The sequence below is a fragment of the Cucurbita pepo genome, chromosome LG01 (assembly GCF_002806865.2).
Source record: "Cucurbita pepo subsp. pepo cultivar mu-cu-16 chromosome LG01, ASM280686v2, whole genome shotgun sequence".
NCBI classification, from domain to species: domain Eukaryota; kingdom Viridiplantae; phylum Streptophyta; class Magnoliopsida; order Cucurbitales; family Cucurbitaceae; genus Cucurbita; species Cucurbita pepo.
Window position 1 is genome coordinate 14,317,092 of NC_036638.1, and position 13,598 is coordinate 14,330,689.

General features: G+C 34.5%; 2 protein-coding genes across 6 annotated transcripts; both read left to right on the forward strand.

Annotated features, from left to right (window-relative positions):
• The first annotated feature begins 2,665 nt into the window (after nucleotides 1–2,665).
• On the forward strand, nucleotides 2,666–4,223 carry LOC111799612 (zinc finger protein CONSTANS-LIKE 16-like). The gene is made up of 2 exons (XM_023683028.1): nucleotides 2,666–3,739; nucleotides 3,825–4,223. The coding sequence occupies exons 1-2, from the start codon at nucleotides 2,822–2,824 to the stop codon at nucleotides 4,038–4,040; spliced, it is 1,134 nt and encodes a 377-aa protein (XP_023538796.1). The 5' UTR covers nucleotides 2,666–2,821; the 3' UTR covers nucleotides 4,041–4,223.
• Nucleotides 4,224–7,547: 3,324 nt separating this feature from the next.
• LOC111799684 (protein FLX-like 3) lies at nucleotides 7,548–11,988 on the forward strand. Of its 5 annotated transcripts, none has more exons than XM_023683134.1 (6): nucleotides 7,548–7,752; nucleotides 9,552–10,088; nucleotides 10,254–10,396; nucleotides 10,527–10,760; nucleotides 11,000–11,426; nucleotides 11,527–11,988. In XM_023683134.1, exons 2-4 carry the CDS (start codon nucleotides 9,562–9,564, stop codon nucleotides 10,640–10,642), a joined length of 786 nt encoding a protein of 261 aa, XP_023538902.1. In that variant the 5' UTR covers nucleotides 7,548–7,752; nucleotides 9,552–9,561; the 3' UTR covers nucleotides 10,643–10,760; nucleotides 11,000–11,426; nucleotides 11,527–11,988. The 5 variants fall into 5 exon arrangements, with proteins under 5 accessions (XP_023538902.1, XP_023538926.1, XP_023538910.1 ...); XM_023683158.1 differs by having other exon boundaries at nucleotides 11,186–11,426; XM_023683142.1 differs by adding an exon at nucleotides 8,067–9,440 and having other exon boundaries at nucleotides 10,527–11,426; nucleotides 11,527–11,979.
• Nucleotides 11,989–13,598: the final 1,610 nt, after the last annotated feature.

Here is a 13,598-nt window from a genome sequence, read left to right on the forward strand (position 1 = left end):
CTTAATTTCTGTGAAAGGTAACTTACAGGTTAAGTCTCATAATTATGCAGCAAGTACGGTAAATTTGCTGATAGACACTTTTATTATTTTTTATTATTATTATTGTTTTTTTTGTTTTTTTTTTCAGGAACTACTAGGTGGTTTAAGAAACGTTTTCTCTTCGTAATTAATTATTTATCTTTTTTTAATTGTTATTCTTTATTTATTTATTATTATTATTATTATTATTATATATATATATATATATATATNGGCCTAAATTAAAGTCACTAAATTTTTCGAATGATGTTCATTTAATTAGTTTCGAAGCTAATTTTAAACTAGATTTCAACCCTCTCTGTCTTCTTATCCTTCTTTTTAAAATTGATATTCGCTAAAGGATAAAAGGAACGATGAATTAGAGATTGAGAAGCAGAGGAATGAGTTGAAAGGATGAAAATAATTTGAGGATAAGGTTAAGGAATTAATTTATGGCGAAATCTTAGAACCATAAATATAATTCACAAATTGAGATAATTTCCATCCAAGACAACGACCGAAAGATATTAGTTATTATAAAATAATATCTTGGCATACATTTTAAAAAATATACACATAATTCCTATGATTGTTACATCAATGTGAGAATGTACTGCAGAATTAAAAAAAAAAAAAAAAAATGTACCACACCCAAATGGACAATATCTCTGTGGGCTATATGCACACATCATTATACTAATAATGGCATCCCACTGGGGACAACACAAACCGACCCATCTAACTCACGAGTAAACCCGAAGAAAATGCCCAAAATTCAATTACGTTTTTGTCTCTTTTCTTTCTTTCTTTCTTTTTTATTATTATTATTATTATTATTATTATTATTTTGGTAAAGACCCTATTTTTAAAAAAGAAAAAATAATAAGGTCGTCTAACCGGCATAGAAATTTTTTTAAAAGTATTTTTGTAAACAATGGAATGACTTAAACATTCATAAAATCTATTTCAAATAAAAATAATCATGAAGGAAACCTTAAGAAATACTATTTAAATATAAATGTAACTATCCTAACTTCGGTTCATGGCTTCCACAGCGATGTTGTTATTCGTATAAGTTGCAAATTCATTTTCGGTAGTTCAATCATAGGAATGTCATAGTTAAACGTGTTTTACTTGGAACAATTCTACATTATGTGATCTCTTGAAAATTTTCGTAAAATGCATGCGAGTGAAAACAAAGTATGCTGGAAAGACTTGTATTGGTTTGTGGGGGATAATCTTCACTCATATAAATGAGGAGTAAGTAATGTGACATTGTCACAAATGATGCAGAAAAATGTTGAGGTCATTAGGTGTTGAATCTCGATTCAAATCATGGGCATGTATCATTACATTTTTTATTTTGAAAAAAAACTAATTTTCACCCGATTTTATTTCAATTCACTAATTTTAGTAACTCTATTGCTTGATTGGCTAATAAATAATTGGAAATTTTATGTACATGGACGTTGTAACACATAAATTTTATGGTCAATATGAGTATAGCTCAATTTGTACCATGTATTAAGACATCTAATAGGAATCAATTGGGATTAGAGTTTTGTCACCCATTGAATTAAAATATTATAAGTATATAATGTTTTTATTTTAATGGCAGGGAGTTATATAATTAATTTAAATTTGAGATTTTTATTTATTATATTTTGAAGTAGAAATTGGAACCTTATAAAATTTTGGAACTTATGTAATTAAATTATTCTCACTCACTTCATTTGAATTTTTCCACCCAATGTTGAGGAGCACTACAAATAATATTATTAATGTCACATTTGTTTGTCAATTTGTTTGAATTTAAGGGGATAAACGATAGAGACTCCTATTTTAAGGTATAATAATAAAAGAAATTTAAAAATATTTTTTAAAGTTACAGAATTAAGTTTTGAAAAATGTAAAAGTTTAGAAATAAAATGCAAAGATGATGAAAGATTAAAGAGGAATGGAGTAATTTAACCCACAAATTACTGGAAAGGGAAAGGTTGGGGGGGTGAAAAATGGTTGAATAGAAAGAGGGATGGGTTTGGTTTGGTTGCGTTAATTTTAGTGCATAGAAAGAATAATTTAGAGGGACCAAAATTAGGTGGCACTCCAATGGACCCATTTAACCTCCAAACAAGAACTCAAAACTTTTTAAGTGAGAAAAGAGAGACAAACCAACAAAACCCCACAATACCCCACAATACCCCACAATACCCCACCAAGTCCCCTTCAACCCCACAGGATGAAGACTGGCTTCGCTTTCTGGGTGCGCCCCACCATGAAATCCCTGCGATTAGAGAGCTGCCCAATAGGAGTCCACAGATTAGGATCATATTACACCCTCACCCAATTGGAAACCAGATAAGACCTCTCTCTCTCTCGCTCTCTCTCCCGTCCTGCCCATGGATAACCTTCAAACTGCAATGCTGAAACATACACCGCTGTTCCATGGACTGTAAAAAGAGCAACATGTGGGTCATATGGCGTTAAAGCGAACCCAAACAAAACATACTCTTCCCGAACCATCCTCAATTTTTGTTCTCATTTTTATTTTTACCATTAAATTGAAGTGTGTGTTGTTTTATAATATAATCATCACACTTCATGCCTTCAATTCTATAAATACTTTTTATCCAGTAAAAATGATTGAGTAGAAAAGTGGGGCCATTATTCTGACATGTTCTGCCTCTAAGTAAAGCGCCCGACGCCAACAATTTTTCGCGAACTCATCCTCCATGCACCCACTTTTCCTCTCATTTCTCCACTCCTCTTTCAGTGTTATCCCAAATTGAAACTGCTTCAAAACATGTTAACCAAAAACATAGCCAACGCAGTGGGCGGCAAGACCGCCAGAGCCTGCGACAGTTGCGTCCGTAAGCGTGCCCGTTGGTACTGCGCCGCAGACGACGCTTTCCTCTGCCAATCCTGCGACTCTGCCGTCCACTCTGCCAACCCTCTTGCTCGCCGCCATCAACGCCTCCGTCTCAACACCGCCTCCTCAAAACCCCCTTCTCCGTCCTGGGTATCCGGGTTCACCCGGAAGCCACGCACCCCGCGCCCACGCCGTAAGTCCGACGATGTTGTCTCCCTTCTGTCCAACCCCTCGTTCTCTCTGGTGCCAGAGGCGGACGAAGGCACCTGGGTTGAAGAGAATGAAGAGGATCATCTGTTGTATAGAGTCCCCACGTTTGAGCCGTTTGTTGACGAAATCCAATCCTCCAAATCGATGGGTGATGAGGCAGGGAATTTTCATGGGTTCCTCCCCTCCGATTTGGATCTGGAAGAGTTCGCTGCCGACGTGGAGAGCTTGCTGGGGAGGAATTTAGAGAGCGAGTGCTTTGACATGGAGGGGCTGGGTATTGGGCTGAGCATAGAAAAATATGACACCTCAACCCGGAGAGTTAAGGTGGAGGAAGATGGTGAAGAAGCTAACAGAGGAAATTGTAGATTTGAAAATGAATTGGAGGCTGAGGTGGATCTGATGAGAGAACCATTCGAGTTGAACTTGGAGGAGTACGAGCAGGAATTGAAGATGGTGGGAGTGAAGAACGAAAGAGAAGAGGAGGATTGTGAAGTGGAAGAAGATAAATTGAAGAAGAAGAGAAAAGTGGGGTTGCAATTGGACTGTGATGCAGTGATTGCAGCCTGGGGTAACGATAAGTCTCCATGGACGACCGGAGAACGCCCGGATTTCGAGCCGGACAACTCGTGGCCCCACTGCGTGGTATTTTTCAATTTGTCCTTGGTAAATAAAATTGCCTTCAACACCTTAATTAATTAATTAATTGAATAAATTTGCTTTGATGCAGGCGATATGTGGAGTGAGATGTGGGGAATATGGGGGGAGGGACGGGGGGAGGGAGGCGAGGGTGTCGCGGTACAGGGAGAAGCGGCGGACGAGGTTGTTTTCGAAGAAAATAAGGTACGAAGTAAGGAAGCTGAATGCGGAGAAGAGGCCCAGAATGAAAGGGAGGTTCGTCAAGAGAACGGGGTTCCCACAATCCGCCCTTCCCATTACTAATTAGTATCAACTCAAAATAATACCAAATTCAGTAACCAAGTTTCGTGTACATTATTAAACTTACAGTTTTGTGAGGAATAAATGAGCTTACAAGAATTAGTTTTCTTGTGGTAATTAAGATTATACCAATCCAAAGAATTCAAGTACGTCCAGTGTGTTGTGTTATAACTCCGCTTTCTTTGCCTTACCTTCATTTTTCTTCGCATCAATTGAGTTCATGTTTGATTATGTTCTTCCAATTCAACTCCACAAACTGATGATTCTTTTTGGATCAATTTGTTGGTTTGTTCATCCACCTCTTCATCTTTATAAAGAATCAACACTCTAGATCTTTCTCCTTATCAAACTTTGTACTTTTGAGAACAATATCATGTGACACAATATGATTGAAACAACTATGTCATCTCATAGATTTTGTACAATTTGAGTGAATCAACTTATTTAATCTGATAAGATTGGATCCACTTATTTCATTACTGATCCTGACATAATCTAATTAGATGACCTCAAAATAACCATAAAATATGCATATCACTCTATCTACTGTGTTCTACAACTAAAAATATTTGGAAAACCATAAGTCATTTTGATTTTCAGGATGAATCTCCACCTTTCTATTAGTTTAAACAGGAAGAACATGCTCTAACTTAAGGATAAAATTAATAAATGTTTATTTTTTGTCTACAAAATTGAATAGACTCAAATCAATCTCCATTTCATGTGTTACAAACTGACTCGAGTGAGAAAGGATCATTTGAAGATTTGAAAGTCAATATTTACAAAGTCCGAAAATAAGTATATAGTTTTCCTAAATAACATTTGAGTTTTATAATTTCTTATTGAAGACTTTGTTTATTATTTTAATTTCATAAATGGTTGAGTTTAATTTCAAAATTTAAATATGGGTTTAAAGCTTAGATAATTAAAGAGAGAGAATTACTAAATTGGTTAATCATGACCCTAAGTTCTTAGGGCGGACATTTGAAGGATAATAAAGAGTTACCAAACTTGTGAATGATGATCATAACTTTTTGTAATAGTGACTAATGGACATTTGAAAGGTGGTGAAAAATTATCAAACTTGTCAATCATGACCAAATAGGTTGGAAGTTTCTTTTGCAGAAAGACTATAGATATCCACAATATTGATAGGAAAAAATTAGAGATCATGAATGAATGAAATTGAGCTTTCAAATTTTGGCTCATCTCTATCATTTATAATATTTAAAGTGATTATTGTGGTTGATTATATAGTTGGACTAAAGATTTAAAATTATTTTACCGTTGAACACGATAGACCAAATATTCTTTTGTTATAAAAAATGCATTTAGAAATTCTCTTTCAAGTTGTTGAGGCAAGCTTTAGACTAATGTACAAGTCAAAAACATTTTTCATTAGCATTCAAACAAACTCTATGACTGGTACATCTCCTCATGTACCAAATGTTTTGCACATGTTGCTTAGGGTTGTCTTTCTCATCCATTTGAACATGCCACATATTGCTTTTTAAGAGTCTCAAGCCACAAGCCATGTTTCAAGAGACTCGCATCATAAACCACTATGTACTTACATCATAAACCACTATGTACTTACATAAAATGTATGAAAAACTTGATAAAAGACAAGCGAATAAGGAAACAACAAATGCAAATGCATGCGTGTGTGGGTACGTACTTATGTACTACATATATATACTTAAAGTAGTTAATGTTTACAACTCTGGAACGCTCCAACTCTCGATCAATTCTTCACTTGTCATCTCAAAAACATTAAGTAGCAAAAATGAGTATAAACAATGAATTCAATAAGTAGCCTATTTGTAAGCTCTAAATCAAATCTAACTTTTTGTTAAACTCCACAAACTGATTTTAAGCTCTCGAGAATTAACCCTAAGCCCCTTAGTTTACTTAAGCTCCTAGTATGTTTTGAATACTCTAACGAAGAGTTCTTTCATGTTTTGACCCTATCAAAATTTTGGATGATTCACCTAAGTTAACGTCATTCTCATGATCAAACTAATCGAGGCACTAAGCTTGTGTGACCTCTAGTCACGAGATCCTATGGTAAAATAGGTAGCTACTTTACTTATGTCTACGTCGTGATCATGTGTATCCTCAATCTATGAGGCACAACCTTGTTCTAGTTCAAATTAGGCCGACATTATGGAACAAAGTTAATCGTGCCGGATTTTCATATACAAAAAGTTAGTTAGTAAATCCATAATGTCAAGCTAAGTTTTAGGAAGAAGCGGCTCCTGTGCCTACCAACTACCAGGTACCTATGTAGCCTTTCACCTATCTTGCGGTGGGTTTACGAAGTAAAAGCCCGGTTGGGGGAGCATTGTTCGTTTCCACACACGATACTAGAATACATCAAATTCTAACCTTAAGGTATTATCCTATTTGGATTAATCTAGGTTAAATCCATGGTATACATGCAAGGTAGATTCACTTCTAAAGTTCGCTAGCTTCTCCTAATAGTCCACACAAAGCATTTCATCTGCATAAATAAGGAAGTGACCTGATGATACTAATCACAACTCTTATCTATGCATAGTAAAGTCTAGGCTTAGCTCCAATTCTCTTACGTGAAATGATATCTAACTAGATTTCTGTAGGACATTCTAACGATTCAATCATTCCATCATAATTGTTTGAGATTAGATATATATTTTTAATTTAGATAAATAATTAATTATTACGTTTATTAATTTCCTAAATTATGTAATAAAATCCTAAATTAGCGTGTCCTTTACACATCTAATTTTAAACTAACAAAAAAACACGACCGTTAATAAAATGATTTAAGACAAAATAACAAAAATAGTAATATATTTGGGTGGATGGGTTGTGTCCTAAATTTGTTGTTAATTTTTTGAATTTGAAACCGGATTAAAACATTTTATTTTAGAAAAATTTCTCTTGAACTAAAAAAAGAAAAATTGCAAATATTAGTAAAATTGACTAATTATTATATAACGATGTGATGAATATTAAAAAAATGATTAAACTATTAAAACAACATTTTATTAGTAAATCATTTTGTTTTTGGCTAAATTATAAATATACCTCTAAATTTTACTATTTATTTAAAAAACAGCATTATCTTTAAGGAACGTTTTAAAACTATTCATAAAATAAAATAAAATAAATCTATTTACGAGTGTTTCAGTCCTTTTTAAATTGATTCGAGTTACTGTCATATTCATTTTGACATTTTAATTCCTAATTTATGATAAAATTGTGGTCAAATATTAGATTTGAAATATATTTTAAAACAAATAGTGGAGTTGGAGGCGCCTTTATAATTTAACATTATTTTACCAATAAAATATAACGTTTCTGCCGTACGTAAGGGGTAAATCTGTAAAANAAAAAAAAAAAAAAAAAAAAAAAAAAAAAAAAAAAAAAAAAAAAAAAAAAAAAAAAGTATAAACGATAAACTGAATGTTTTTAAAAAGAAAATAGATTTATCAAAGAGGAAATTCAAGAAAAATATCCCGTGAAAAAAAAAAAAAAAAAAAAAAAAAGGGCCTAAGAGGAAATCCAATAAGCAGCATAGGCAGAGGATATCGTCGGGCAAAAGAAGCTGTGAAACAAGACGTTGATGATCAACCTGTCCTAGGGTTCCAATCCTCCCAACTGCTGAACCCAATTCTTCCCTCGTCCGAGATAAGACGATTTTGGTTCACGCTGCAGATCTCATTTTGCTCCGTGTAAGTTTGTTTTCTTCCTACTTACTTAATCTTAATCGCCGATGGATCGGAAATTCGTCGCTTAGAGGCTGTCCCCACGGAGGATTTGACTCTGTTTTCTTGAACAATGATTGTTTGTCTTAGCTATAGGATCTCTTCGTACATCGGACATCGGAAATTTTCGTCTTTGATTTGTTTCCTTTCAGGCGACTAATCGAAGGAATAGGGGCTAAATATTGTTATAAATTAATATATATTTATTTACTTCTAGTTTTGTTAGTATATATGTATGCATATATTTTCAATCTTTTGATGTTTTATTTTCGATTGGTTAGGCGAAGATAGTAAATCCCTCCTCTTATACATTGTATGCAAGTTTTTCCGGGAAATTTGCAATTCTGAATAGAGCATTTCCATGGTTGAATATGAAGGATATCCAAGTTATGTAAGTTCAATATAAACATCTTGCTATTCGGTGGATTTGAGATATTTGGTTTCTTTCGATCATGAACGGATGATACCTTTCTGCTGAATGACGCTTTTCAAAGATCAAGCAATTTACTAGGAATACAATGGATTTTTTCATCCATGAGAGCGGTGGCACTGTTGACAATGAATTGCAGCTGTATGGGAAAAAGAAGCCTCGGAAATACAATGATTGAGGTAGTGAGGGAATAAGTAATGATTTTAGAAGACAGAGAGATCTTGGAAACGAGGCCTGTGGGCCTGTTTCCGTGGTGTGCGGAAAAACTAAGGTTGGGGGCTAATACATCCGACATCTGAAGAATTGAATGATTAGATTCGTCATGCAGATTGTTCTTGGAAGAAATGTGGAGTTCCTCAAATAATATGCACCCAATCAGTATTTTGATTTCTTGAATGATCTTTTTTCAAAGTTGGTTTGTGCAAGAAACCGTATTGGTATTTGCTGAAGGTATTTTTGGTGGCCTGTGAAGTGAATTTGAAGTACCTTTGTGGATTATTTGTAGTTTCTGAATAAACAAAGAGGAATGTCCCTTATTTACTTTTCGAAATTTGTTGTAATTGACTGCATTATGCTTCTATAACTGTTCTTTTGAAGGCCTCTTGAATGGTTGCTTGACTGTTCTTCGAAATTTTCTGTTTGTATAGCAAAAGCCCAAATCTTCCCTTCCTGCAGTTTGACTAATGTTAGGTCTACATCTTGAGATGTCAACAAGTGGAACATTCTTCTGTTTAGGTTGACCATTAGTTTCCATTGATATTGATCTACCAAAATAGGCTGTCGAGGAGTTCTCTTCATGAGGTGAAAGAAGAATGGGCATTGATAATTTACCATCATTTCTTTAGTCACTTAATGAATACCGAGGTTGATACTCATCTGGCTGTGGGCCATAAGGCTTTGGATTATGAGATTAGGTTGTCATTTGTTTTCCATGAATAGCTTAGATAGGAGTGAGACCTTGGTGCTCATGTTAGAGATATTTGTGATCTAGCAGAAGTCTTTGTTTTTTAGAGTAGAGAGCGTTTTTAGAATTAGACAGCAAGGTTCAGTGGAGTGTGGATTGGGTTTGACATATTCAATGTTAGTTTAGTAATTATTGAAATTCCCCGTGTGGGTATGGTGTGATTTGAAGCTTCTTAAGCCAAGTGATGGACTTAATTTGGGGTGCTGGATTTTCGGAAGTGCCAGTGTAGCTTAGAACTTCCAGAAGCTTTCAAAACATTAGGTGCTCTATTCTGGGCTTAAAGACTACTTCATTACTTGACATTTGAGTTCAGCTTGGTTTAAATGAAAAATGTGCTTCCACCATTGGGTAATTATTACATCATTTCTGCAGGATTTTGAGTATGGCAGGGCGAAATCGCTCATCCCGCCACATTGATGGTTACCGAGTATCCCGTGATGTCCATAGACCTTACATAGACCGAGTACCAGCACCCCTGCCCATTCATCCTGCAGCTTTAGAGGAGGAACTTGACTTGCAACATCGAGAAATGCAGAGAATTATTTCTGATAACCGCATGGTTATTGATGATAATACAATACTTCAAAGGGAATTATCAGCTGCAAAAGAAGAAATTCACAGATTGAACCAGGCTATACCCAAAATTTTGAATGATAAAGAAGCACAATCCAGGGAGTTGCTTGAAAGAGGCTTGAAGCTAGAAGCTGAGCTTCGTGCTTCGGAGCCTTTAAAGTCTGAGGTTATGCAATTAAGATCTGAGATTCAGAAATTGAATACTTTGAGGCAGGATTTGTCTTCTCGAGTCCAAAGCCTCACAAAGGATGTTACTCGATTACAAGCTGAAAATCAGCAGCTAAATGCTATGAGAGCAGATATGGATGGATTGCACAAGGAGCTTATTGAGGCCAGGTTTGAAATGGAATTTTTAATTGATTGGTGTTGGATCCTAGTCTATGTTTTGGTCTATTTCTAGTTAGGATTTGGTACTGTATGCTAGGGCAAGTGCAGATAAACTTCAAGACCACATTAATTAGTCTTTTCCACCATTGAATTGATCGTGCACAATGTTTTTAGGAGGGCTTATGAATATGAAAAGAAAGCCAATGAAGAACAAATTGAACAAAAGCAGGTGATGGAGAAGAACCTTGTTTCAATGGCTCGTGAAATAGAGAAACTGCGAGCAGAGAAGCTCAACATAGAGAGAGCACGGGGATTAGGTTAATTCTGTCTTTCTTCTAATTTTCCTTTCCTTTTTTCTTTTAACAAAATTATTATCAATATGTGGACGTCTGGTTTCCTGCAACAACGGTAGCTAGTTGGTTTTAAGCTTCTGTTATACCTTTTTAGGTGCTGAGGGTTATGGGATCTTGAACAGAAGTCCTGAAATGAGATATGCAGGTGGTGCATATGGTAATAGCTATGGTAGTTCTTGGGCACCATATGAGAAGCGTAGCCGACGTTAAGTTTCGAACTTCCTCTTAGATGTCCATTGGAGTTCAATATCTGGTTTGGCATCTTTATTTTCTCAGAGGAGAAGCTGCGTTTGCGAAGTACCATTTTCATGGTGTGAAGTATGAACTAGTTAAGATTGTTACTGTAGCTGCTCTTTTAGTACATTTACTCTGTGACTAAAGTTCTGCTTTCATTGCATTTATACTACGAGTTTTTCTTATGCGATTTTATTTAGTGGCTGCAGTAGCAGAAAAAAAATACAGAAAAGACTACTGGCTGGGGAAAACAGTGTTTGACGTTTTTCAACTAATCTTTTCTTTTTTTTTTTTTTGTTTTAAAAAAAAAAAAATATGATGGTTACTTTGCAGTCAATTAGCAGAACAAATGTTGGTGGAGAAGTTTGATCTCGTGAAAAGTATTGGGATGAAAACATATTGTGGGGGATATAGTTTGATTATCAACCCTATATTCAGTGTTTTCCAACATATATGCTTGTATGGAGGGATCCGGCCCCTTGGCTCATGGAGAAGCTTTTATTGCGTGGTTTTCATTAGGTATCCGGTTCCGCTGAGCTCAACGACCACCCTTTTTGAATCAGCACATGCCCGTGTAAGTGAGTTTCTTGACAATACGTCATGTATGGAGGGGTTCAGGTTCAGTTGCTTCATTGGAGATAAGAAGAGCCTATATTGGTGACGGGAGTTTCATGAAGGATCCTGTCGTGTGGAGCATTAGATAAGGAAGCCTATGTAGCTTAGTCGAAGATAAGAAGCCTATAAACATTCCAGTACATCCGTAATTATCCCACTCTTTTACCCTATTAAATAGAATTTTCTATTGTTTTCATTGGATGTTCCTCTGAGTTTCTTCTATATGCTTGGTTTGGTTTTATCAGTAGGTTAATGCCCCCTATCTCAATTTTGAGGATCCTCATTTCATGACTGAAATACTTCTCTACCTCAACTTCATCAAACTGCTTGAAGCAGCAGCCCCTACTGCTGACTGCTATCTAAGAAGTGCACATGAGGGAGAGGTCTGTGGTAATCTTAAATTCTGATTTTCTCATCGTTGCGTTTTTAGCTACAACGACGCAACTGATATTCATATCAAGGGTCCTTCGGTTCCAGGCATGGGAGGTTGGTTAAGCCTTAGTTTGTTAAGTTTGTATTTAGATGGTATAGAAAATAGGTTTGTTAAGTTAGAGTTTGTTAAACCAGTGTTTGGATTGGTGTTCACTCTGGGTTTGTTCTGATTTCTCCATTCTAGTTTGTTAAACATGGGTGGTTTGCTAAAAGTGTATTTGGGTAGCAAATTTGAAATTTATAATAAATAATAGGTGATATATGTATTAATTATTTAATTAAGGTAATAAAAACCGTATATTGTATGATATTTAAAATATAACATTTATTATGAAATTAGAGAGTATTACTGTATTAAAAAAATATTTGATTATTCTGAAAAGATTTATGAACTATATTATTATAAATTTTTCTTCAAATTATTCCTAACTTGTTGTGGCAATTAAATATAGTATGCATTAGTGAATGTGGAGATTTTATGGCAATGATGCGGATGGTTTTGGAGTGTTTTTGATCTTGTTTGCAAAGATGTTATTGGGTGTAATTGGAGGAAATTGGAGGTGAAGCAAACATGATGGCACCGGCAAATCAGGCTGAGAGTGAAATCAAGATCCCAAGTAATGAAGAAATTGCAGAATGTGATGAAGGAAGGATGCGATGATGAGGAAGCACCCTGAACTTCAGCAAAATTTGCCACCAACAAAAAAAAAAAAATATATATATATATATATATATTGAAGTGTTAAACCACCTCCACCTTTCCCTCGAGACATTAGAAAAGATCAAACACGAACAATTCAGAATTTTTAACTATATATATATATCTTAATAAAATCATCCAAATAAAAAAAATTATTTAATTAAATAAATAGAAAAAAATATATTTAATATTAGGTTTATTTATTATTTATCTTTTTAATTTTAGATTACGGCATCATTATAATATTTTCTTTGATTTTTATTTATATTTCACATTAAATACTTTTTGTTGTTTTGTTTCAAGACTTTGAATGTAAACGCTTAAGTTCATGATTTTAAATGAATGTTTCTCCATAGAAATGTCATATCATACATATAGTAGCAACTCTATTTCAATGGAAGATAAGGGTTGTTACAATCGCACTCGAATCTTTATATGAAATATTATTCCACAAAGGATCTCACAACATTCACTCACGTATTTACATTCAAGTAGTTTAAGTCGTCAGGTATGCACTCAATTTTGAGAGAACACTCTCATTCTCAATATCACCTTTCAAAATTTGATGACGGTCTGCACTATAAGAATTCACTCTTGTTTCGATTGTCTGTCGGTAGATGCAAACTAGTGTATTTTAATCTAGGGTTTGATTGGGTTTGATTTTTCTCTACTCCTATACGTTCCGTCTCTCATATTCAATATCACCTTTCTGGAGAAGCTAAATCAAATTGCAATGCATGCTTTGCGTGCAAGCAAGCTATAGACATATGAAAATATTTAGAAATCAAACAAGATTTGGTTCATATTAAATGGATGGCAAGGAAATTCCAATGATTTAAACAATTTTGACTAGGATGAAATACTGGAATAGAGAAATTAAATACTAATAACTACCCTGACCAAATTAAGAATAATGAAAGCGTTTAAAAATACTAGAGTTACAATTTAAAATCAATAGAGTTACAACGGAAGGAAGATTTGGATTACATTATTGATCGAATATCTCAAAGAAATAACATTTGTTTGAAATTCGAATAACTTTACAAGCAAGATTGATCATGTTAAACTTGAATGATCCTACACATGTCATATAAACTATTTAGGATTCCAAAGAAACTCAGTCACTAACTAAATGAAAGCACAAATACTTTTTTTACTACATTTTTTTTCAAGCTTCCTCTATAA

What these genes read in the sequence shown, in the direction of transcription:
- LOC111799612 (XM_023683028.1), top strand. Translation starts at nt 2,822, where the DNA reads ATGTTAACCAAAAACATAGCCAACGCAGTGGGCGGCAAGACCGCCAGA. An exon ending in ACTCGTGGCCCCACTGCGTG is followed by an intron (nt 3,740 to 3,824) that starts GTATTTTTCAAT and finishes GCTTTGATGCAG; the next exon opens with GCGATATGTGGAGTGAGATG.
- LOC111799684 (XM_023683134.1), top strand. Translation starts at nt 9,562, where the DNA reads ATGGCAGGGCGAAATCGCTCATCCCGCCACATTGATGGTTACCGAGTA. An exon ending in AAGGAGCTTATTGAGGCCAG is followed by an intron (nt 10,089 to 10,253) that starts GTTTGAAATGGA and finishes CAATGTTTTTAG; the next exon opens with GAGGGCTTATGAATATGAAA. An exon ending in AGAGAGAGCACGGGGATTAG is followed by an intron (nt 10,397 to 10,526) that starts GTTAATTCTGTC and finishes ATACCTTTTTAG; the next exon opens with GTGCTGAGGGTTATGGGATC.